Source organism: Balaenoptera acutorostrata, chromosome 3 (assembly GCF_949987535.1).
Source record: "Balaenoptera acutorostrata chromosome 3, mBalAcu1.1, whole genome shotgun sequence".
In the NCBI taxonomy this organism is placed as follows: domain Eukaryota; kingdom Metazoa; phylum Chordata; class Mammalia; order Artiodactyla; family Balaenopteridae; genus Balaenoptera; species Balaenoptera acutorostrata.
This window is the reverse complement of record NC_080066.1, coordinates 142,823,258-142,849,817: the sequence shown is the minus strand read 5'-3', so window position 1 is coordinate 142,849,817 and position 26,560 is coordinate 142,823,258. Positions and strand designations below refer to the sequence as shown.

General features: G+C 40.2%; 1 protein-coding gene across 1 annotated transcript in view; it reads right to left on the bottom strand.

The window, feature by feature from the left end:
- Nucleotides 1–9,304: 9,304 nt before the first annotated feature.
- The window catches only part of RHOJ (ras homolog family member J), a 90,707-nt gene continuing 73,451 nt past the window's right edge, over nucleotides 9,305–26,560 (bottom strand). The window contains exons 3-5 of the mRNA XM_007192965.3: nucleotides 21,046–21,210; nucleotides 19,001–19,096; nucleotides 9,305–11,684 (exon numbers count right to left, since the gene is read on the bottom strand). Of these exons, the coding sequence (XP_007193027.2) occupies nucleotides 11,538–11,684; nucleotides 19,001–19,096; nucleotides 21,046–21,210 (408 nt within the window). The 3' untranslated portion in view covers nucleotides 9,305–11,537. The remainder of the gene's footprint in view (nucleotides 11,685–19,000; nucleotides 19,097–21,045; nucleotides 21,211–26,560) is intronic.

Sequence of the window (26,560 nt, the reverse complement as noted above, 5' to 3'; positions counted from 1 at the left end):
TCATGCCACTCCCTTCTGGCTTGCAGAGTTTCTGCTGAGAAATCAGCTGTTAACCTTATGGGAGTTCCCTTGTATGTTATTTGTCGTTTTTCCCTTGCTGCTTTCAGTAATTTTTCTTTGTCTTTAATTTTTGCCGCTTTGATTACTATGTGTCTCGGCGTGTTTCTCCTTGGGTTTATTCTGTATGGGACTCTCTGCGCTTCCTGGACTTGGGTGGCTATTTCCTTTCCCAGGTTAGGGAAGTTTTCGACTATAATCTCTTCAAATATTTTCTCTGGTCCTTTCTCTCTCTCTTCTCCTTCTGGGACCCCTATAATGCGAATGTTGTTGCGTTTAATGTTGTCCCAGAGGTCTCTTAGGCTGTCTTCATTTCTTTTCATTCTTTTTTCTTTAGTCTGTTCTGCAGCAGTGAATTCCACCATTCTGTCTTCCAGGTCACTTATCCGTTCTTCTGCCTCAGTTATTCTGCTATTGATTCCTTCTAGTGTAGTTTTCATTTCAGTTATTGTATTGGTCATCTCTGTTTGTTTGTTCTTTAATTCTTCTAGGTCTTTGTTAATCATTTCTTGCATCTTCTCAATCTTTGCCTCCATTCTTATTCCGAGGTCCTGGATCATCTTCACTATCATTATTCTGAATTCTTTTTCTGGAAGGTTGCCTATCTCCACTTCATTTAGTTGTTTTTCTGGGGTTTTTTCTTGTTCCTTCATCTGGTACATAGCCCTCTGCCTTTTCATCTTCTCTGTCTTTCTGTAACTGTGGTTTTTGGTCCACAGGCTGCAGGATTGTAGTTTTTCTTGCTTCTGCTGTCTGCCCTCTGGTGGTTGAGGCTATCTAAGAGGCTTGATGGGAGGCTCTGGAGGTGGGTAGAGCTGACTGTTCTGTTTGTATCCTTTTTAATTTCTTTAATCAGTCTCTTACAGTTTTCTGCATACAGATCTTTTGTCTCTGTAGGTAGGTTTATTCCTAGGTATTTTATTCTTTTTGTTGCAATGGTAAATGGGAGTGTTTTCTTAATTTCACTTTCAGATTTTTCATCATTAGTGTATAGGAATGCAAGAGATTTCTGTGCATTAATTTGTATCCTGCTACTTTACCAAATTCATTGATTAGCTCTAGTAGTTTTCTGGTAGCATCTTTAGGATTCTCTATGTATAGTGTCATGTCATCTGCAAACAGTGACAGCTTTACTTCTTCTTTTCCAATTTGGATTCCTTTTATTTCTTTTTCTTCTCTGATTGCTGTGGCTAAAACTTCCAAAACTATGTTGAATAATAGTGGTAAGAGTGGACAACCTTGTCTTGTTCCTGATCTTAGAGGAAATGGTTTCAGTTTTTCACCATTGAGAACAATGTTGACTGTGGGTTCATCATATATGGCCTATATTATGTTGAGGTAAGTTCCCTCTCTGCCTACTTTCTGGAGGGTTTTTATCATAAATGGGTGTTGGATTTTGTCAAAAGCTTTTTCTGCATCTATTGAGATGATCATATGGTTTTTCTCCTTCAATTTGTTAATATGGTGTGTCACATTGATTGATTTGCGTATATTGAAGAATCCTTGCATTGCTGGGATAAACCCCACTTGATCTTGGTGTATGATCCTTTTAATGTGCTGTTGGATTCTGTTTGCTAGTATTTTGTTGAGGATTTTTGCATCTATGTTCATCAGTGATATTGGCCTGTAGTTTTCCTTTTTTGTGACATCTTTGTCTGGTTTTGGTATCAGAGTGATGGTGGCCTCGTAGAATGAGTTTGGGAGTGTTCCTCCCTCTGTTATATTTTGGAAGAGTTTGAGAAGAATAGGTGTTAGCTCTTCTCTAAATGTTTGATAGAATTTGCCTGTTAAGCCCTCTGGTCCTGGGCTTTTGTTTGTTGGAAGGTTTTTAATCACAGTCTCAATTTCAGTGCTTGTGATCGGTCTGTTCATATTTTCTATTTCTTCCTGGTTCAGTCTCGGAAGGTTGTGCTTTTCTAAGACTGTGTCCATTTCTTCCAGGTTGTCCATTTTATTGGCATATAGTTGCTTGTAGTAATCTCTCATGATCCTTTGTATTTCTGCAGTGTCAGTTGTTACTTCTCCTTTCTCATTTCTAATTCTATTGATTTGAGTCTTCTCCCTTTTTCTCTTGATGAGTCTGGCTAATGGTGTATCAGTTTTGTTTATCTTCTCAAAGAGCCAGCTTTTAAGTTTATTGAATCTTGCTATTATTTCCTTCATTTCTTTTTCATTTATTTCTGGTCTGATCTTTATGATTTCTTTCCTTCTGCTAACTTTGGGGGTTTTTTTTGTTCTTCTTTCTCTAATTGCTTTAGGTGTAAGGTTCGGTTGTTTATTTGAGGTGTTTCTTGTTTCTTGAGGTAGGATTGTATTGCTATAAACTTTCCTCTTAGAACTGCTTTTGCTGCATCCCATAGGTTTTGGGTCGTTGTGTTTTTATTGTCATTTATTTCTAGATATTTTTTGATTTCCTCTGATTTCTTCAGTGATCTCTTGGTTATTAAGTAGTGTGTTGTTTAGCCTCCATGTGTTCGTATTTCTTACAGATTTTTTCCTGTAATTGATACCTAGTCTCATAGCATTGTGGTCGGAAAAGTTACTTGATACGATTTCAATTTTCCTAAATTTACCAAGGCTTGATTTCTGATCCAAGATATGTTCTATCCTGGAGAATGTTCCATGAGCATTTGAGAAGAAAGTGTATTCTGTTGTTTTTGGATGGAATGTCCTATAAATGCCAATTAAGTTCATCTTGTTTATGCATCATTTAAAGCTTGTGTTTCCTTATTTATTTTCATTTTGGATGATCTGTCCATTGGTGAAAGTTGGGTGTTAAGGTCCCGTACTATGATTGTGTTACTGTCGATTTCCCCTTTTATGGCTGTTAGCATCTGCCTTATGTATTGAGGTGCTCCTATGTTAGGTGCATAAATATTTACAATTGTTATATCTTCTTCTTGGATTGATCCCTTGATCATTATATAGTGTCCTTCTTTGTCTCTTGTAAGAGTCTTTATTTTAAAGTCTATTTTGTCTGATATGAGAATTGCTACTCCAGCTTTCTTTTGATTTCCATTTGCATGGAATATCTTTTTCCATCCCCTCACTTTCAGTCTGTATGTGTCCCTAGGTCTGACGTGGGTCTCTTGTAGACAGCATATATACGGGTCTTCTTTTTTTAAAAAAATTAATTAATTAATTTTTGGCTGCATTGGGTCTTTGTTGTTGTGAGTGGTGGCTACTCTTCGTTGTGGTATGCAGGCTTCTCATTGCAGTGGCTTCTCTTGTTGCAGAACATGGGCTCTAGGCGCACGGGCTTCAGTAGTTGTGGCACGTGGGCTCAGTAGTTGTGGCAGATGGGCTTAGTTGCTCTGCAGCATGTGGGATCTTACCGGACCAGGGCTCGAACCCACGTCTCCTGCATTGGCAGGTGGATTCTTAACCACTGAGCCACAAGGGAAGCCCACGGGTTTTGTTTTTGTATCCATTCAGCCAGTCTATGTCTTTTGGTTGGAGCATGTAATCCATTTACATTTAAGGTGATTATCGACATGTATGTTCCTATTACCATTTTCTTAATTGTTTGGGGTTTGTTATTGTAGATCTTTTCCTTCTCTTGTGTTTCCTGCCTAGAGAAGTTCCTTTAGCATTTGTTGTAAAGCTGCTTTGGTGGTGCTGAATTCTCTTAGCTTTTGCTTGTCTGTAAAGCTTTTAATTTCTCCGTCAAATCTGAATGAGATCCTTGCTGGGTAGAGTACTCTTGGTTGTAGGTTTTCCCCTTTCATCACTTTAAACATGTCTTGCCACTCCCTTCTGGCTTGCAGAGTTTCTGCTGAAAGATCAGCTCTTTTCCTTATTGGGATTTCATTGTATGCTATTTGTTGTTTTTCCCTTGCTGCTTTTAATATTTTTTCTTTGTATTTCATTTTTGATAGTTTGATTAATACGTGTCTTGGCGTGGTTCTCCTTGGATTTATCATGTATGGGACTCTCTGCGCTTCCTGGACTTGATTGACTATTTTCTTTCCTATAGAAGTTTTCAACTATAATCTCTTCAAATGTTTTCTCAGTCCCTTTCTTTTTCTCTTCTTCTTCTGGGACCCCTATAATTCGAATGTTGGTGTGTTTAATGTTGTCCCAGAGGTTTCTGAGACTGACCTCAATGCTTTTCAATCTTCTCTCTTTATTCTGCTCTGCAGTAGTTATTTCCACTATTTTATCTTCCAGGTCATTTATCCGTTCTTCTGCCTCAGTTATTCTGCTATTAATTCCTTCTAGAGAGTTTTTAATTTCATTTATTGTGTTGTTCATCAGTGTTTGTTTGCTCTTTAGTTCTTCCAGGTCCTTGTTAAGGTTTCTTGTATTTTCTCCATTCTATTTCCAAGATTTTGGATCATCTTTACTATCATTACTCTGAATTCTTTTTCAGGTAGACTGCCTATTTCCTCTTCATTTGTTAGGTGTGGTGGGTTTTTGCCTTGCTCCTTCATCTGCTGTGTGTTTCTCTGTCTTCTCATTTTGCTTGACTTACTGTGTTTTAGGTCTCCTTTTCGCAGGCTGCAGGTTCGTAGTTCCCGTTGTTTTTGGTGTCTGCCCCCAGTGGCTAAGGTTGGTTCAGTGGGTTGTGTAGGCTTCCTGGTGGAGGGGACTAGTGCCTGTGTTCTGGTGGATGAGGCTGGATCTTGTCTTTCTGGTGGGCAGGACCACATCTGGTGGTGTGTTTTGGGGTGTCTGTGACCTTATTATGATTATTATGATTTTAGGCAGCCTCTCTGTTAATGGGTGGGGTTGTGTTCCTGCCTTGCTAGTTGATTGGCATAGGGTGTCCAGCACTGTAGCTTACTGGTTGTTGAGTGCAGCTGGATCTTTGCGTTGAGATAGAGATCTCTGGGAGAGCTTTCACCATTTGATATTACGTGGAGCCGGGAGGTCTCTGGTGGACCAATGTCCTGAACTCAGCTCTCCCACCTCAGAGGCACAGGCCTGACACCTGGCTGGAGCACCAAGACCCTGTCAGCCACACGACCCCTACTATCCTATGAAATTGTAAATCGGGGGAATTCCCTGCTGGTCCAGTTGTTAAGACTCTGTGCTGCAACTGCAGGGGGTGTGGGTTCTATCCCTGGTTGTGGAACCTGTAGTTTTGGGGCAGTCGTTCAGGCGACAACTCCGTCAGCTCCCATCCAGCTTCCCTCTTTCATCTTCTCCGACTTGTGGGCTAGGTAGGAGTTTAATATTGTGACAAAGGGCACAAGCTTCTTTTGCAGATTGCCTGAATTATCAAAGTTAGGTGACTGGATGATTGGAGGCTGCTGGTTTTGGAGGGTCTCCTGCAGAGGCAGAGGCTGCAGTGCCTCAGTCTGGGGACAAGGACACTGGTCTCTTTCTTATTTCTTCATGAAAAATAATTTTGGAGGGCATTTTTTCTCTCCCTTAGAAACGCCAGAAAGACTTTCAGAAAAGAAGTACTTTAGATTTATCAGATCTTTCAAACCAGATGCTGCTTTTCTGCTTTTGATTCCAAAATATGCTGTTTCTGCAGCTGGGAAGCACATGACAAGTAAAAGAAAGGACTCCTGAAAGCCTGTTTATTCATCCAGTAAATGTAAACAGCTCAAATATTAGCCTAAGGAATACCCAATAGGTAGCATCAGAGAGACAGGCGAAGCTGGTGGTTTTGTCATCTTGGCAGCTACATATTTGGGTGTAAAAACTGATGATAAACTTTTTGTTGTCTCATAGGCCAGTATTCTCAAATTTTAATGTGCACATAAATCACCTGGGGGTCTTATTAAAATACAGCTTCAGATTCAGTAGGTCTGGCCTGGGGCTGAGATTCTATAGTCCTAACTATCTCTCGGGTAGCGCCCATCCTATTAGTTCCCAGACTACACTTTGAGTAGCAAATTTCCCATTCTAACAGAGGCCTGGGGAAGGCAGTTTTCTTGAGTGGCTGGTAGGGACACCTTCAGATAACCCAGAAATGACAGTAGGAAAAAAAGACTGTTAAATGAATTAAAAGTACATGGCACAAGATAAACTGCAAGGTTAGAGTACATGAAATAATATTCCATTAATTATGAAAAGTATACACAGAATACATAAGAAGCAGATTGTAAGAAAGGCAATCCGTGAGCAGGTCAGCCATTCTCCCCTTGTCTATCGTTTCCTCTGTAGAGATTACATGGGGAGGAGTGTGGACCATTTCCATTGGGATAAAACTCTGCTGAGATGTACTTAAACAGCAATTACTGTGTACTCAGAGTAAAAAGCAATTTAAACCAGGTGATGAGGAGAATGTAGAATTCATTAGGCTTCTGCCCACAGCCCCTCTACCAGAGAAAATCCGATTGCTTACAAAAATTGATTTAAAAAAGAGCAGGTGGTGATACTTTTAGGTGCATATTTACAAAGCTACCCTAAACATACCACCCTGCCATGAAAGAGTTTCTATTTTTTCTCCAAAGAATTAACATAAACTCAAAAGACTGCCTTGTTCAGGGTCTCTGCGAGGTGAAGTGTGCTACTATGGCTTCTAGGTGAGACTCAGCTCTGGGCCTTATGGACCCTCTCCTCAGATTACCCCAGACATCACATCCCCTGAAACACTGATCAGGTCCTGTTCATCAAAGATAACTGCATATACTGGGAGGCTTGGAGGACATGGCTGAAAATACAACAAAATCACACCAGCTACAGTATCATGAAGTTTCTGAGTCACTGCAGAACTCAGAATAAAATGAAATTACCAGGGTAGAACATGTTTAAAACATGCACAAAATGACTCTGGATTTTAACATAATATTCCCTAAGGAGAAAAAAAACATAGATTGTGATCAAGATTAATCATGCAGCTTTTCCTCTAATTTCCCGTAGTGGAAGTTAAAAGCCAAGAACTGTTACTGAACTTGCACCCTCCGAATTCGCAGATGAGCCAAACCTTCCTTGACTCATTCCTGTCCTAACCCCAAGAGACCTCCAAAGAGCAGGGCTGAGCCTCTAATGCCTGATGTGCCTCTGCGTAGAGCTTGGAGCTTTAATTTCCCTTCTGGTCTTTGTTGACCATGGAAACACCATGAATTGTTGCTTTGTCTCATATTTTGGTACTCCGTTATTGCTGTTGTACATTTTATTTTATTTTGTTTTGCAGTTTAGAGATGTTTTAATTTTAGGAAGGTAATGCTGTTGTGCATTTTCAATGCAATTAGAGATAGTCTGCCAAGATAAATAAATATCCTTCATACAAGTAACTGTCTTTCCAGAGATCCCACAGTCATCCTTTGCAGGTTTTAAGTCACATTCATTCTCAAGGAAACTTTCAAAATAATTTATTCACTCTTATTTCTCAGTAATTTTCCCTTGACTGCCTACTCCATATTGGCAGAGAAGGTGTGAGGGGGATGACCTGCACTGCTATTTAAGACCCAAAGAGCACTGTCCAGCATTTCATCCATTTTTAATGAATCACGAGGTGGAATTATCTAGGATTATCACACGATTAACTCTGTTGGCTGACTCTGCTTAGATACCCAGAAACATGGAATGCTCTTCACGTGAATGGTCCTGCTTTCTTCCCTATGCCTCTAGAGACCAGTCAGAGGTTAGCAATTCCCTGGGAGAATTGTCAGCTATGTGTTTTTGCCTTGTATTTGGTTATAGCTTTTTTCTCCATTCTCTAAATGTTTCCTGTTTAAAAGTACCTAACTTTCTTTGCAAGAAATTCGGTTTCCCTGACCTTCTCTCTCTTTTTTTTTTTTTTCTGTTTCTAATGGTCCTTGAAATGAAAATGTTTTCTTGAGTTTCCTTATTTGTACTTGAGTCATTATACTCAATGACTCACGAGAATAGCTGGCGACCTGTGGTTCTCTCTGTTGAAGAGAATGCACATTTTGCATTCTGGCCTCTAAACATAGGGGTAGATTTAAAAATGAAGACATAAATGGTTAATCATCTCCAGCATGGTGTCAAACATTCCTTTAAAGTTAAACCTTGATTTTTAATCTTCCATCACTTTGGTCTTATGGATGAGTTTGCCTTTATGAATGCAATACTGCTTCTTTAAAGGCTGACCTCAAGTCAGATATTTCTTCTTGAAGACTCTCTACTTTGTGAGGTTATTGCTCATAGGAGCCAACACTCCTAATGATGATATTTTTGTTGGCTTCAAATTCTGGGTTAACTTTTAAAAATTTTCTCCTAGAATTGTGAATGTGGTTGTGACTGCCTCTTTACTACCGTTTGAATATTATTTCCTTACTGGTGTTCTATGAAAGTTGTGTATGGTTACAGCCACTTCATCTGGTACCTCTCTTATAGACCGGAAAACTTTCAAATCGTTCTTTGCATGTCATGATCAAACATATTTTTATTAAAGTCTCAGGACCAAATCTCTCATCCTCTCATATGTGTATGACTCAGTTTTTGATTTCCCAGTTTAGTGCTGCCTGGTTTAGGGTGGATGTTGTTACTGCATTCAGTAATTGCTCTTTGAATATAAATTTACTTGGCAGAAAGCAGCCCAGAATTCTCCTGTTAACACGGCTCTGACTTGTGTCTTAGTCCTTTTGTGTTTCCAAAGGAGTCTATTAATTCTACCAAACAACCCACCATCTGACTGAAAAAAAAAAAAAATCTGTCAAAGTAGCTACTTGATTAAGCCATTAGATTGAGATTACATTACATTGTATATTCCAGATTCCAGGCATATTAGCATGTAGATCAGATTCTTGTCTCTAGGTTATTACTAGTTTGATGGATTATCTTATTCTAGTGGCCCATGCCATGTGTTTGAAATGTGGCTAGGATCTATAGGATAAACAGATATAACTCAGGTAATACACCTACAAAACTCCAACTTAATATGCTGATAATGAATAGATTATAGTATGGAGTTGAAGGGCACTGGATGGGAAGCAGAAAAGCTGAGATCTGTCCCAGCTTTGTTGCAACACATCTCTTTTAACTCATCTGGGCTTGAGTTTTCTCATCTGTACAATGAAGGGATAGGACTATAGCTTCTTCTATCTCTGAAAAGTTAAGACTCTACCCTCCAATGGAGATCAGCTGCCCCTTCTTGACTTTGGAAGATAGTGTAGACCTTTAAAGGATCCTTGTTGAGATTTCTGTCTTTTTATCTTTGGTTTCAGAATATAGTTTTATTCAATCTTATGGCAGAAAACTTTTTTTTTTTAAGTGAAATGAACTACCAATCACCATGAAACAGGGAATACATGATTAATTTGGTGGAATGACATTAACGCATTTAGGTTGCTTTGTTCTTCATTATTTTATTCGACGATTAGCTCATAAGCCTGCTAAGAGCCTGTGCGCCACACAGACACTAACAGTCTCTCTACAGGTTCTGGTTCCAGGTGAGAGAGAGATCTCCCACCATGAACAAGTTAATCTCTGTGGCCCATTAGGGAGGTGATGGCCTGGGGAACTGTTCGCCTGTTGAGTGCACACATCTGGAAAATTCTCCTTGGCCGAGCAAACATACTGCTCTCAATTTTTCATCCACATCAATGAGATGTGAGGAGTGGCTCTTTAGCAAGACGCGACCACACAATAACGTAACAAAACCAGCTAACGGCACTTCATTTATTATAGGGCTAAATGCTTATTATTGTTTGTAAAGGATGAATTCATAACCTCTGCAGAGTTACAGTTTATACATGGTTGATTTCCATTTACAAAGAGAGAAAGTCATTGTTTTCTCTAAATGTCAAGCTTTGACTTACAAAACTCCCGTTTTCTTTTAGGTTGGGGTGTGTGTGTGTTCAAGAAAATGTTTAGCAACTAGATAGGGGAGAAGGGAAATAAAACTTGAAATGTAGTAGGGAAAGCACATTTCAAAAATTCTAAACAAACAAACAAAACCCCCAAAACTGAGGGGGTTTCATGGAAGGTCTTAACAGAAAAGACCCACACCATACACTTCTTTTTTAATGTGCTTCCTCCAGGAGCAAAAGGAACTGGGAAAACTGGATTTTTCCAACAGGAGTGTGAATCTGGAAATTCTTAAACTAAAATTTGTGTAATTTCATGCTGCAAAAAGGCACTCTGCTTATGCAATTGAAATAAAAAATAAAGTGCCTACCTGGGTGTTTCCAGAGTAACTGTAAGCAAATAAGACTAATTAGAAGCCTTCACAGTCTCTAATTAAAAGCTAGGAAATAACTCACTCTGTGATACAAGAATCCCTGGATGTTTGGAAGAGTCACTTCCCCAAGGCCAAAGTCCCTGTTCCATGGAGCATATCACTTTAGAAGCAGGGGATCCAGAGCTTGGTACCCATGGATCTAGCCCTGAAATACACATTTGGGACAATGAGTACAGGAAATAGGGAGGGGCAATATTTTTGTACCAGTTGTACTTGGAAAATATCATTTAAAAAGAATGGGAGCTCCCATGGACAAGGAGAGAAGCACTTTCAGTTGAAGTGAGAGGGAAAATTGAGGCACCTTGCTTAAGCTTTGGGGACTTTTAAACACTTAACTTTTTCATGCTCCATGGCCCGATCCTTCTTTGGAATAAAGTTATTATTGGGTGTGGGAGAGAGTGTGAAATCAAGAAAGGAAAGGGGCATGCAATGGGGAAGGGAGGGAGCAGGAAAGTTCACTTTGCTGAATAAAGAATCTTTTAAAATATAGGTCTGCCACATTCTCTCCCCAATCAGTCTGACTGAAAAGCAGAAATAAACTTTCTTAAACACAGTTCATTTGCAATTTTCCATCACAATATAATGTGGAAAAAATAAGGCTACCTATCAACGGAAGCATATCTGGGGTGAATCTTAGGCAAAAAATGTGGACCTGCAATAATTCAGATGGTGTTTTCTTTCAATCAGTTTCAAAAATTATGGCTCCATATATTTCCAAAAGTTTCAACATTTTCTTGTATCTCCTTATAGTCAGGCGTTCAGAGGTACGTGTTGGTTTTAATAGCTTTGGTAGAAACATGCTGAAATAGGAATGGATATAAAACCCTTTGTCTTTAGGCTAATTTGGTGTGGATTTATAAGGCCTGAGTAAACTGGTAAATTAGTAAATGTCTTAAAATAATACAAATGAATGTAAGACACATAGTAGAAGAGCAGATTCAGAAAAAAAAAAGGTTAGTATTGTATTCCCATGTTTTGTAAAAGACATCAAGTAAGGCCACCAATACAGGAACCGAGTTCTTTTTTTTTGTTTTTCCTGTGATGATTTCCTATCAGCTTCATGTTCTTGGAGGGGGCGGTGAAAAATGCAAGATGGCCTTTGACTTTGTTTCCTACGTGGTCAGCAGTGGCATTGGCTGGAATCCGGGCTCAGCATTCTCGTAGAGTGTGCAACGTGGGTGCTTCTGGCTGGTAGGGAGGATGTGGCAGTTGGCTGATAGTGCGCCGTGTTTGGGAGGGCTCACAGGGTGGAGGAGCAAGCCTCTGTGTCAGGGACTTCCTCTCTGGTTATGCCCTCCTTTTGGCTTGAGCTGGGTCTCGGAGGTTGGCTGCCATTCTTACCCTTAGATGCGGTGGAGGTGGGTCTCAAGCTACCTCAGATAATTAAACAGCAGTTGTGACACTTGGAGCAGTGTTTCTTCTTTTTCTTGGGATGGAAAATGGTGAGGATCGCTTCATCAAAAACGGCTTTGAGACCTTTCTGAGTCAGGGCCGAGCATTCCAAGTAGCACTGTGCTCCAATCTTAAACACACAAGAGAGAAAGGCATGAGAGGAGAAAAAGAGAGAAAAGCACAGCGGTGTCTGCCCTCTGCGCAGCGAAGTGCTGCTGCTGCTTGTCTCACAAACAGCCTGGGGGATGGTTTGGATCATGTCTTTTTCTTCTGCATTTCAATTTGCATCTGCTTTCCTGATTTTTGGTATTTTTATATTTTTTTGCTTTCTGATATTAATAATAAATGATTGTGGATTGCTTTTGATAAGCAACAGATTCTGAAAGTGATCCATAACCATTTATTCCTAAATATAAGAATATAAAAAATATAAAAATTAAGAGAGGTTTCAAACCAGTGATATGGTTTAAATATATATACTGTGAACAACAGGGTACATGATGTTGTTTTTAGTACCTTCTCATTTGTATGCAGAACATGTAAATCTGGTGCAAGTGAAACATATTTCCTTCTGTACATAGTAGGGCAAGGTGTCAACTTGGTTAATAAAGCACATAGAAAGAGAGTGGGTGATATGGTTTTATAGGTCATTCTTGATTAAAATGCTCTTCTGACAAGATATCTCTCAGCAAAGTAATATCTGATTGGTCATATTATTCAGTTTTAAGATACATTAAAAGGCATATCTTTAAGCAGTTAAACTCCAAAACACTAAAAATAAAAATCATAAAATGCATTTACTGACACAGACACCCTCCTTGTCAATATACAGTCTATGTGTATTTAAATGAGGAAATATTTTGTGCTTGCTTAGGGCTTTGTTTCAACGCTTTTGATGATTTCATATTATGATGTATTTGATAATCACAAGATCCCTATGAGAAATATAAAAATTCAGGCCAGAGCCATAGATTCTCATTAAAAAAATTGCAGGGTAGAGCAGACCAGAAGTTGGCAGTCAACTTTATGAGATAATTCATGTGAGGGAGACCTGGGGTTTTAATTGCTCCCAAGCTCAATATGAGCTAACAGTTTGATGTGGACCTTTTAATATTAAGGATATCTGGATAAATGCTTCTATTGTATGCTTTACATTATAAGAATAACTTTGAAAAATTACAGTGTATTCAGAAGAGGCTGGCTGGATGGTGAGCTCCTGGAAACCAACAACAGATAAATGACTAAAACAGGGTAGCAAAATCACATGCCGATTAGGGCCAGTAGCTTATGTAACTGAGTAAAGCAGGGCTGGTGTCAGACAACAGGGAGAGGTAGAGTCTGTGGCGGCCTGTGAAGTAAACACCCTCTCCAGAGCTGGTAGTCTATTTGGCTTAGGCAACTGTTGCCAGGCAGGAACGTTGGTTCATCACTGCCATCTTTGTATTTTTCAAGAGGACTTGGGCATTTGGATTTTAGTTAATATTTACCAATTTAAAAACACTCTGTGGTCCAAGCAAGCTGCTGATGTGGGATGTCTTTGGCAGCAACCAGCCAGTTTGTAACGCGTGGATTAAAGGGACTGGTGACTTAGCTTAGAATAGAGTGGGAACAGCCCCAGAAGGTGAAATGTATTGTTTAAGGACATCCAACTAGAAAGTAAATGATCTAGACCTAGTATCTGGGTCACTTGATGTGTGTTCTTTTCCTAGTTCCATGACGGAAACTGTGACCCTCGTCACTCAACACTGCAAGAAGCTGGTCAAGCTGACAGTTAATGAAATGAAGCTGCCTACCTGTTTGAAAGTCCACAGATAAGAAAGCTAAGCATGAGGTAAAACTGTTCTGGTGGCATCCAGATATTATGCACTTGCTTTTTTCCTGTCTGGTTAATGGTTACTGTATAAGCCAAAGGAAAATACTCAAAGAAAAGATGTTAGATATTGATAACTTATTTTATGGTTTCATTTTGACCATGGTCTGGATTAGAATATGGCTTTTTTATATAATTAAAAACAATTGAATGCAAGAGAGGGATAAAGGATAGAGAAATTTTTCCTAATAATGTTCTCAAATGTCATCTGTCACATTTTGGGATTGTGTTCGGTATTTGATACAAATACATGTGAAAAGCACACTAATCTAGTGAATGTGTCAACTGAATGAGTGCTTGTAATGTGCTGGCTTTTGTCAGTCATCCTGAAAAAATACACAGAAAGCACTGTGGGGCTGTTCTATCCGGAATACCTCCCCACTAATGATCACAAGCCTCAGTTGATTCTGGAAATTACAGGAGAGCTGGGCTGATCTGGGCTCACATGTGGAGTTCTGGACTGTCTGGACCTGCAAGATGGGCAAGCACACTCTCTCCTCCTCCTGTCCCCTCTCCCCACCCCCTCACCCCCCACCCCACAGTGCTGCTGACAGCATGTCAGAGTTTGTCTTTTCATGGTGCAGGAGGAGTCCAAACTTGTCTTTCCCAATTCAGGCATTTCTGAAGGTAATGAAACAGCAGATCAAGGCATTATTGTATAACTGGGTTAATATAACATTATTTTGTACTGATAGTTTCAGGAAAAGTAGCAAACAGATTTTGGGTGTGATTTGGGAAATATGTGTGAGAACCAGAACCCAGTTGTGAGATGAGTATTGTTAACCATGGTTCAAGGGCTCTGAGGGTCAGAGAGGAGAATTTATTCAGGTTCAGGGAAAAGGCGCAGCCATGTTATAGGGACTGCTGAAGAAAAAATGTGTGCCCTCAAAGATGCAAAATGGAAAACCATCCCAAGGAAATACAGCCTCTTTTACAGCAGCAACTTCATCTGCCTTTTGGAGCAAAGTGATCTACACAGTCAAATATTTAGAACCCATCTGTAAGTGCTCAGGATGCACAGATCTTTGTTGAGATACACATGCTAGCAATCTGGGACATGCTTTACCAAAATGATGTGTTTTCAAGAACAAATTAGAGATTGAGAAATGTAAACTGAGAGAACACTTCCCTGCTAACTTTATAATAGCTAAAACTTATTGTCTCAAATGCTGGGAAATTTTTCAGAGGTGTAGAGAACATTTTGAGTCCGACAAGAAGAAATCAGAAAACGGGCAAACAAATTCACAATGACCAATCAAGTGGAAGAAAACCTAGTATTTCTTCCAGATGGTCCTCATGGAGGTGGGACACGTTCTAGAACAAGATAAGGTATAACTGGAAAGAATAAAGGTGGAGAGGTCTTCCCAGCTGCAGACGTGTCTGAGAGGACACAGTTTCAACAACTCTAGCTTGCTGAGCTAGATCTCATGGTACATTGACTCATTCAATCGGGAGGTAAGTCTATCACCATTCTCCTTTGCAGCTCAGATAACTGATGTCCAGAGAGGTTAGGTAACCTCTCTAAGGCCACACAACTAAGAAAATGGCAGAGATTTGAATTTGTCTGTCTCTTGAGCCAGGGTCTTAACCATTCTCTTGTGCTCTCTCTAGCAAGTGTAAAGAAATATGTTTGAAAGAGCAAAACTAACGAACAAATGGAGATGCTGTTATGGGCTGAGTGACGGTAGTGAGAGAAGAAGAGAAGGAAAAGTAAGGCAGTTCCTGTAAATGGAGAGAAGACATGTCAGTAGAATGAACAGAGTGGGCTTGTATCTTAAGGAATGGCTAGTAGCAGAGAAGTTCCTTATTTCTTATTTAAGAACTAGGAAGGGTACATGTAGCGAGAGGGCAACTTGAGAGCCAAGCAAAAGAAAAGGAGCCAAATAGCTTGTGAGAGAATTTCCATCTCAACAAATCAACATTATGACCAAATTGTTGAAAGAGGAGAAGGGTTTCCAGGCTGCATGCATTTGCTGCTGTTTTTTTCAAGAACTGGCAGAATTTGCCAATGCAAGTGTGGGTAATGTGAGGGCACTGCTTGAGTGTAGGTTATTATGGAGTGGTGGGGACTGTGGCTTACTGAAGGGTATATACATTGTTTAAAAGACTGTTGAAAAGTTGCAGTTGATGAGGAAACGCTGGATAGTGCTGCCAGGTGTACTGATTTTTTTAAAGAAGCTAGAAATGTGTATATTTACATAAAGTTTCCAGATTGTTCAGTGTTGACCACTAAATCACATCAAAAATACCTGTGTGGGTTGATCAAAACATTTGTGGGTGAAATTTGGCCCATTACTTGCATGTATTGGTCTCCCTATCTGGAATTTCGTCTCCCCAGTCCCCTAACTTTGTCCACTTGACAAACTTGTTCCTATCCTGTAAACCTGGCTCAGTTCTCAACTACTCCAAGAAATCGTCTCTGAGTCCTCCTCCCCTGAATGTGTCCATCACTCTCTCCTTTCTGTTACCTCAGCCCTTTGTGTACCTTTGTGTTGTATTTGTTCAGTTGGTGTACTTTTGTTTGTCTATCTCTCTCATCTTCTGGCCTGTGGGTTTCTTGAGGGCAGGGGCTATCTCTCTCTCACCTCTGTAGCCCAGACCCCAGCGGTGAAGTGACTGATTTCTAATGACCACGGGAGAAAGAGGAAATGGCCGGCACACAAAACAAGGAAGGTAATGGTGACTCTTGCAGTCAGGGGGAGGGAACTAAAGACTCCATGAGCATTGATGACAGGATTTTTGCTGCAGTTTTGCTGCTTTAAACCCCACTGGTGCAAGTTAAAAATCCAGGGGGAAACAGGTGTTAAGACAAAGAGTGAGAACAGCAATAAAACAGGCACAGGGTGAAGAAGATGGCAGGAGAGGCCCAAAAGAGGCCAAAGACCAAAAAAGGAAAGATGGTCAGGTGTTTTATCAAGAAATACCTTAGGAAGTCTGAGCTTAGAAAATCATGTTTAGGTTGTATCCAATGGAATTGGGAAAGAGAATGCACAAAAGTATCATCTTAGAGCTAAAGTGACACATATTAGGTATCAGTTATTGCCAAATAAGTCCAGTGGCAGTATGGACATACACGAATGAGAAAAGCATGGGAAAAGTAGGCTGAAGATTAAAAAACACAATAATGAAGGGAAGAGGGAGGATAAAACAAGTAAAGGGATAACAATGAATATTTATTATAAAATGATATAAAACATTTATGTAAATGTAGTTGACTTTGGAGTGTAAAGAACTGGAAATATGTACAATATGAAAATGTCCTTTATAAATAAAATGCCCTTTGAGACCAAAAAGAGATGATAGATAAAAAATGTTTTGGAAATTGAAAAGTACTGAACAAAAAGATATTAAAAAATCTGAACTTGCAAAGCCTTTAAGCTATGGGGAGAATATACACATTAAAATATGGGGCTTCAGTCTGTAAACAAAGAAGCCCCAAACCTAAGGGTTTCTTTTCAGATTATAGGAGGGAAGCAGAAGAGCATGGTGGTTAAAGCACAGTTTCATATCCTGGCTCTGCCACTTTCAAGTGGTGTGACTTTAGTCTCTCTGAGCCTCAGTTTCCTCTAGGAAAGTGGAGGTAATAATATATACACCTCAGGGGGTTGCTGTGAGGATTAATTAAGACAAAGCATGTAAAGCACTTGGCATGAAACCCAGCCCACTGCAAACACTCCATAAATGTTAGCTGTTATTATAAACTACTTGACAGGAAAGTCAGGGAGCAGAGAAACTTAAAGCATCTCTATAATTACACGAATTGTGATGAAACAAGTTAAACTCTTGCTTGGTTTTCTTCTAAATTGGATTTTGTTAGCTAAACATGATTCTCTCAGTATCTGAGAGCAGTTGCTAGGAGAAACTGGCAAAAGGCAATGAAGTGGTGAACTCAGCCATTGTTCCTAAAATAAATATGAAATGAGATGGGAGGCTTTGGAACAACTTCTTCTCAGAGGGAAAAAACGACTTCCCAAATAAGAAGTCAGTCTAGGACACTGACAGGATGGTGGTGGGAGAGAGGCCAGAAGCGAGACATAGAAAACAAGCTCCTGCAAAAAGGAGGCTTCCGGGACCTCGTTTTTGTGAAAAATGCATAGCTGGGAATCACATACAATCATTTATGGAGCTATATATTTATGTACCTTAGGGAGAGAATGGAAGCTGGATGTGTGAAGAAAAGGTAGAAGAACCTGTAGATGTATGCCCATCTTATAGGAGGAAAAATAAATGGCTGGAGGAGAGTTTACACAAGGTCAGGTGCATGGGGATGACGTCCACAGAGCTGGCTTAGAGTTGTCTTACTATGTTATTATCAGCTGTATGAATCAAACGTGTTCATCTCCCTAAGATTCTGTTCCCTCACCTGTAAGAGGAGACCAGGACTATGTGCCTGAGGGTGAGCATGAGGCTGAAATAGACAGAGCTTGTAAAGTGCTTAGTGAGAACACAATGGATGGCTCACACTGCTGGTTCTGACATTACTATCCATAGAGGTAGGAAGCGTTAACTTTCTCAAATATTTGTAAGATGTTCTCATATATTGCATCCATAAAACATAACTTTAACCCATTTCTATTCGAGTGTATTGCTTAATTTTGTTGCCTATAAGAAAGTTTTAATAAGAGAAATGCATGCATTTTTATTCACAAAGAATTGGTAGTTAATATTATTCTTGACCTATTTAAAAGAGGGACCCCTAACTCTGCCCCAGGGCATACATTTGCAGGGTTAGTTACTTTAGAAAGTAAAAGAGGAATTTCTGAAACCTCTGGCAGGGCTTGATGGGTTTGTGACTAAATCAATGAGGAGGTTATGGAAATATGATTTATAACCCTCCTCTTGCATATGGTACCTCTTCCTCTTGTGTTCATTTTAGTGTCTGCCTTTGTACGCATCTTGGTGGTAAATGGGAGACAAAGACTTGGTCTGAATCATTTGCCCAACAAAATCACTGTTAAGCTCTTAAGAATGAAGAAAGGTCTGTGGAAACTGTTCCAGCTGTGAGCAAGTAGCTATTATCTGTCGAATAGCCACTTGGATTCTCCAACTAGTTACCTTTTGGTCTATGTTACTCTTTTAAGATGCTGTTTGTGACATAATCCAGCCTCTCTAACTGGCTATTCATTACAGGGTGAGAAATACTGAACAAATATAACCCTGCCAGATGGAAATCGAAGTCTCTCCCAGGAAAATCACAAAATGCCTTTTATGGAGTCATTTAAATGAGTCACACGGATAATAAGCAATGAAATTTACAAATATATATCTAATGATTCCCATTATTCATACTTAATATGGCAAATGGATAATTTTAGAGGTTGCTAAATCAAATAATAAGTGCTTCAGCTGTTTAAATTCACCAAGTTTCTTAATGAAAAACAGACAGTGCTGGCTGACAAGAATGCTAACCAAATGGTCCCTCCCAGCCTGACGAGAATAGAGGGGAGAGTATAAAGCAGAGAGATGACTCTGAACACATTGTATTTTAAAGCAAAAGCCGATGTCATTCTTCCATTCCAAAGCATACAGCAAACTCTTCTCTCAGCACCCATTTAAAATGAAATTCAAATCGGTACCGCTTTTGCAAGCTTCACGCCATGCTCATAAGTGAGAGGTTTCTCTTTCATATACAGCAAACGGGCCAAGGTTTTGGGGTCATCTCGGAGATCAATCTGGCAAAAAACACACATGTGATACACTTATTTATTTTTTCAGGCCTCACCAGATGTTTAAAACTGTGACATAATAGAGATGTTTTTCCCCTTGACACCTATGAATTTTCTTTAAGGAAGCACATACACATGGCCATATTATGTCTAAAAATTAGAGTGAGTTCTTTGTAAGTGTATACACCAGGCTTTCCTTATAGTTTCCCCTTCAAAGCTATTACCCTGGGAGCTGATTCGAATGATTCTGTAGCCGTTGCAAATGTTTTTGAAATTTCCTGTTTATTTCTAGGTCCCACTTATAGGATATACAAAATAATCAATCAGTCTTACTACTGTACGGTGATGCCTCATTTGATCCCTGGTTATACTACTCATTATCTAATAGTTTATTTCCTGGCTCTGAATATATATATATATATATATATTTTTTTTTTTTTTTAATTTTTTTTATTTTTTAAATTTTTTGGGGGGGGGCACAGTTTCCAAAACAAATCTTCACTCTCAAAGGGATGAAGATTTGCCACCTGTGAGGATAGTCTAACAAATGTGCTGCAGGCTCTGAAGGCAAGTCCTAAAAAGGAATTTCCAAAGGGCTTGCTCAAGGAATAAGCATTAATCTTTTCAAAGGCAGAACTACCTCGAAAATAGCATCTATGTTTGGATTAGGGTTGATAATTTAATTAAATATTTAAGTTGCTTTAAAATCTCACTGTGTGTGTGAACACATGCATACATACATAGGTGTAAATGTGGGCACATAAAGGCTTGTGTTTTAAAGGAAAAATAATATATTCATATATTAGGCTCCCGTAAGCACATTTCTCAGCTTTACTAATTTGTGTGTGTGGGCATTTTTGTTTTGGCCTTAATTTTTCAACTTAGTGCCCACCAGTTATAAAAAGGATTCAAATCATACATAGATGTTTACATGTCCCATCACATATTTTCCCACCAAATGGTCAGACACTATCGTCTGGAGTTAAGGCAAAAGATCTCATTTAAACAAACTAATAATTATCTTTCAGAGCAGAAGCATTAACTGTATTCTGATTTATGGATGTATTAATTATCTGTCCATACACTCTCTAGGAAACATTTTCCTTTCTTTTACTTTTAAAAAAATTTCTCTTTGTGAAGCACAATGTAAAATGAGAAATAGAAAGCAGCAGCATATGAAACAGATAATAAAGCTCTTTGGTATCATTACATTTCCATATGTCTTTGGGATAGTAATTTGGGTTTTAACATAGCAAAGAACAAAATCTATTTAAAACTATAAAAAGCTGGAACAATCTTTAATGCATTTGTGCAACTGGCTTACTGCTGGAGATTCAAACTATGGAACTTTATTAGCTTTCAAAACACTTTAAAGCCTTTTACAATCACAGCTTTATCTGGTATATATCTGTTTTAATGCTTTTTTAAGATCTGAGAGATCGGGGGCTTAAAGGGAATAGAGAACAATGAATTTCTGTCTTCCTTTTCAAGGGCTGTTCCTGAAGAATTTTTGTCATAATGAGCCTTTCTGATTGCTGCGGTCATTTTGACATTCACACCTATTTTGTGACTTTCAAAGAATCATGGATTTTAGATATAAAAAATATTACATAATAAGTGTAATTGACATCTGCACCTCATTCCTCTGGCTCAGGCCTGGAGAAGGTTGTCTATTTAAAAAATTACTTTGTTATTTAAAAGCAAAAAGCGGAGAGATTAATTTTTAAAGGCCCCATCAAAACTTCCTGTTTCATATTAAATAGCTTTATTGTCTTTTCAACCATGGGCTAAATAATCATTCAGTTCTTAATAAAGGCTGTTCATAGGATTAATGTATCTGAGACACTCTTCTATAGTGTTTGATAGAATAGGATGTTCAGGAGATGCCGAAAGGGTCTTTTCATTTTCACAAACCCTCCACTGACCGACCCTCCCTGCCACGCCCGCCTTCGAACCTGGGTTCCTATGAGGACGTAAGGCACGTGAGGCATGCAGTCCTTCAGCTCCGGGACCCACTCCTCCTGGACGTTGTGATAAGAGGCAGGATTTACGACGGAGAAGCAGATCAGAAACACATCCGTGTTGGGGTAGGAGAGCGGCCTCAGCTGGTTGTAATCCTCCTGCGGGAAGAGAAAAGAGTTTGTGCGTTTGTACAGCTGGGGTGAGGTGTGGCCACGCAGTTCCAGGGAGTGACTCGGGAAAGATTCCACCGTCGTGCCCTTCGACCCCATACCTTCCCTGACCCTGGAATCTGGTGGTTCCCTATATTACAAGAAGTAAAGGAGCCATCAATCCGGAAAACACCTGTTTGTTCTGTATAGAGATTATGAATTGCGTCCGTTTAAGATGAACTAAAAAAAAAAAAAAAAACCTAAAAAAAAAATTTAAAATAGCTTTAGTGAGGTAATTTACATACCATGACGTTCATCCATTTAATGTGTATAACTCAGTAAGAATTATTGCAATTCTCCTGTCCCTTGGGAATTGTGTTGTATTGAATAGGGATTTAAATTAGTGGGTCATTGGCCAAGGCACAGAAATTGTCTCCTTATATAATTAAAAAAATTGCATTGAAATTTAATTTAGAGTAAGCTAACTCGAATGCAAAGCAAAGAGTTGTTGCCAAATCATACACCACAGTATTTGGAGAAATATATTGTCTGAGGGTTTAGAGCTAAGAATTTGGGGATTTGTTTCTACATCTACCTAAAAGCCATACTGTGGCCTAATAAATAAAATGCCAGATTAATGACTTTTCCCCAAAGACTTTTCAGACCAGAATATGCTCTAGTTGAAGAGTTCCTGTTTGCACACGATGTTTATGTATATGCTGTTTTAGTGGGAGATGATAGAGACAAAGAAAAACACTGGATCATCTCAACTTTGGGAAAATGTCAGCAAGTACCTTTTATTGTATGTAAAATGTTTTAGGAGGTTCCAAGGTAAAATCTGCTATTTCATTAGAAGGTTTAATCTATTTTCATAGAATTTGGTAACACATAAGCCCAAAGTAACTTTATGTGTGTGTATACTTTACATGTATATACTATGTATACACACATGTTCTCACATACCACAATATGACAAAATGTTCATACACACTACGTGTAATTTATATACATATACACACTACATACAGGCACACATTATACATACATACATAGGTGCAATCAAATCTATATGTTCACACTTATACATGTGTACATAGACATGGGCAACATATCAATTCATTTATTAGGGTCTGTCCTTACTACTCTTCCTAACACTTAAAAAAGTTACAAAATTTATATATGCTCTTTGCAAAAATTCAAACATTACGGAAGTACATAGAGTAGAAGTAAAACTTTGTTCCCATCCTGCACTTGATCTCTAAGAGTTTTCCCTCTCTTCCCAGAGGAAGCAGCTATGTAACAGTATCCTTCCGAACTTTTAATATTTATTTACGTATATAACATACACATGTTTATTTAAAAAAGAAATTGATTATATAGCTCATATTGTTGTGACACTTGTTTTTTTCAGCTTAACAGGTCATGGATATTTAAAAATATTGACCTCACTATCTTTCTATTGACCCTAACAATGTCTTTATAAAAAGGGGGTGCACACAGCCATGTACATGTATGCCCCTTCCAAGGGGAAGAAGCCCCTTAGAATGTCCAGGGTGGTCATCTCTGGTTGGTAGCTGTGCATTTATCTATCATTTACTCAAGGTGCCCAGCACACAGGGGCTCAATATGCATGGCTGGCACTATTACTGCTTCTAATACTAACAAAATCTAAGCACAATTCAATGCAAGCTGGCAAGGATGCTGAAAAATCCTAAAATCCTAAAAAGTGAACTAAAAGAACACACAAAAAAATCAGTCATTGTGGTTGAGTACATTGCTTAAAAACTGATTGGGCCAGGCCTACGATTGCATCTCAGTCAAGTTGTGCCCATGACTATGTGTGTGTGTGTGTGTGTGTGTGTGCGCGCCCCTGCGTGGCAGGGGTGGGAGTGTGGGAGGGGACAGCTTGTCTCTTGTCAGTGACTCCTCCTCTTTCCACAGCTAGCCCTGAAAGCCAAATCTGTCTCACAGTCTCTCTGCCTCTCTCCTTTCTCTCTGGGACTTTCTCACAGTAGCTGTGAAGCCCACAAGCCAAGAACTCTCCTTCCCAGCCCATAATCTACAGCTGTTCATGATACCACCTGCTCCCTGCCACTTCATCCTCTCATCTGCATTGTCATAAATGGAGTAGGGGCCGTGTTGTTTTATTCTCATGCCCCACTTGTACTCTGTCCATAGCAAATATTCCATAAATGCTGTTGAATGATTTTGATGACACCCGGTGTGCAGTGACCTGCAAATGAACACATGGTTTTTCTGTGGATCATTTACTGCAGTAGTTTTCATTAGAATCATCCAGGGAGTTTTAAAAACATCCTGATGCCCTGCTAACCAACTACCTGCCTCTACCTTCCCTACTCTGGGACCAGTGAAATCAGAATCTCTGGAGAGTGGGCTTGGGTATCTGGGTATTCTGATTTCATTGGTCTGAGGTTGGCGTGGAGTTGAGAACAACTGATTTACATCATCTTCACTGTCAACAGAGGATGTATCAGGGGCTTATTACTAAGGGCCAGGCACTGTTTCAAGCTCTTACATGCATTATCTAGTTGAATCCTCACACTGGCACTGAAAAGATGGTACCGTCAACATCCGAATTTCATAGGAGAGGAAGTTAAGGTTTAGAGAAATTCATTGGACCAATGTTACAGAGCTATTAAGTGCCAGGATGGGGGTATTTAGCCTGAATCCAGCTCTAGCTCTTAATTGTGACCACACAATTTGCTTCAGCCCGGAATTTTAAGTGACAGATTAAGCATTTTCTTGAAAATTCCATTATCCAGGAATCTTAATATGGATTCATGCTTTACCCAAGGATCTAGGAAAAGAAATGTTAGAGACCATGGGGTAGGTATGGTATCTGTTTCTACAGAGCTATAGAGAGGCTTATCTCTAGGCCTGCACCTACCAGAAATTACCACCAGATGGCAGCAGACACTGTATATTTAAAACCTCAAAGCTTAAAAAAGCAGCACAATTGAGAGAAATGTCAGAACTAGATAAGTTGGGTCACAACTAGATAAGCAAATAACTGGTAGTCTGAAAGGATCATGTTTACTTGATTCTTCACCTGGAAGCTCTCAAAGGAATTCTGCTCACATTATGGAAAAGTTAGGAAGACCCCTGGTTGCTGGATTAACTGTAGGTGGGAAGGTGAAAAGAGTTTGGTTTTTCGATAATTTATCCTCCTGGTAAGTCCAGCTGAGTGACTTCTGACTGTGTCCTTCATTGGGCTTTATCCTGCTCTGTATTCTGGATCTCTCTTCTGTGGAAACCTTAGTCCTGCTGTATAATTCCATTTAAAAAGATTTATTAATTGCCTACTGAACGTCTAGCATACAGCATTCAGGATGCTATGTGAACTATATAAGGCGAATAAGATTTGGCAAGCTAGTGGGGGAAAAAAATGAAAATATGGGAAACAATTCGATTTATGTGAAAATGAGACAGGTGAAGTCTCTCTCGCTTTTAGTAAGCTCTCTGATAATAGAATAATGCAGAATAGTTATTTGACTGAATTGGGAAAATACAATTTCAAGGCTGGAAGAGGTCTTAGAGGTCAGTTAGTGCAGTGGCTCCCAAAGTAGGGTCCCCGACTCCCAGCATGGGCATCACCTGCGAGCTTGTTAGGGATGCACATTCCCCGGTGCCACCCAGCCTTCCTGAAGCTGAGGCTCTGGGGGAGGGGCTGCTCCACCTGTGTCCTCACAAGCCCTCCAGGTGACTCTGTCATAGCTCAAGTCTAGACACTGAGTGATTTAATCGGGACTACAGAGCAAACATACCTCTAAAGAAGTCTCACACCTAGGCTGGTCAGGCTCATTTCAGCCCCCGTTTGCCACTGGCTGCAGCTATGACACACGGCAGTGGGTTCAGGATTAATAAAAGTAAGTGTCCCCTCACACTGAGGCCTGGGTGCTGGGAGTTTGGGGGACTTGAATTTGTACCAGCTGATAACTCGGGTGATTTTTTTTTTTGCAATGGGGCACGTTTGGGGTCTTGGTTGGATGTGCACATGTTGAGATGATATAAAGGGGCTCTGAGGAGTGGGTCAATGGTTTATTTGGTATTTGAGGTCCCTTCCAATGTTGAAACTGAGAATGGAAGACTATAAGAGTGACTCAAAGGGGGCTTCAAGGGCTAAAGTGGACAAAGAGGCTGGGGAGGGGATGGGGGTGGAGGGAAGGGTGGGATTTGGGCAAGGTAGGCTTTTGAGTGCTTTCCACCCAGCTTCACTCCGAAGGCAGGAGAGTGTTTGGTCTGAAGGCAATCTGGTGTTCTGGGGTAACTATGGGTGATTATCAAACAAGAAAAGTTCAGCGACAGCCTCAGCCTCAGACGGGCTGAACACCTTGGGTTCGAAATATGCCTGGAACAGTCGCATCATGAAGGCACAGGTGGTGAGCAAGTGAAACCATTAGACCAGCCCTTCTCAAACTTTATGCATATTTGAATCACCTGGGGCTCTTGTTCAAATGCAGATTCTTATTCAGCAGCGGGCCTGGGATGAAGTCTGAGAATTTGCATTTGTCACAGGTTTCCAGGTGGTGCTGATACCGCTGGTCTGGGGACCACACTTGGAGAGGCTAGGAGCCTTGCACCGAGCATTCCCTCCACCCCGCCCCACCCCCACACCTATGTGAAATTGGAAATAGAATTCTGCTTCCAAGCCCTGTTGGTTTAATGATATCTACCCCAGATTTTCAACACATTCTCACTTTCATATTCTCCCATAAGTACACTCATATCTGTCAGGCTTGGTTTGGAAAATGTGGACAGCACACATAGGGCAGGAGTGCAGCACAGTGTTCAAGAACGTGGGCTAGGGAGACATCTTCTCTGGGTTCAAACCCAGATGGCCTGTTGGGTCAGCCGATAGCAAAGAGGAAGGCTCCAGTCCTTCCAGGTTGGCCCTGGGTTGCCATTAATGAACCCCAGGTGTACTTGCCTCCCTGCCTGGTCCTTATGTCTCTCTCTTCAGCCCTTGCGGGGGCAGGGGGCAGGGAGAGGGGAGGAGAAGGGTTTCAGAATCCAGGACAGGTGAAGACGCGTGCTGTGCGGCCCTGGCTGAGTGAGGGGTACAGCTGATGGCCTTCCTGCTCCCCGACTTTCGTGGTCACCGGTGACAGCGGAGCTGCTGTGACTTCTCAGTGACAGACACCATTCTGTGCTCGGCCGCAAGCAGCCGGCCCCCGAGCCAGCAGTGCTTGTGTGCAGAGAACTCAGGGGTTTATCCTGTTGAGAAGCCAGGCTCCTGACACCAGGAGATTCTCATTCTTCCCTGGTAGTGCTGCTAACTGCCACTTTTGCAAATGTTGCTTTTGAGATACGTCCATCCTGGAGTTTGGCCTGAGAGGCC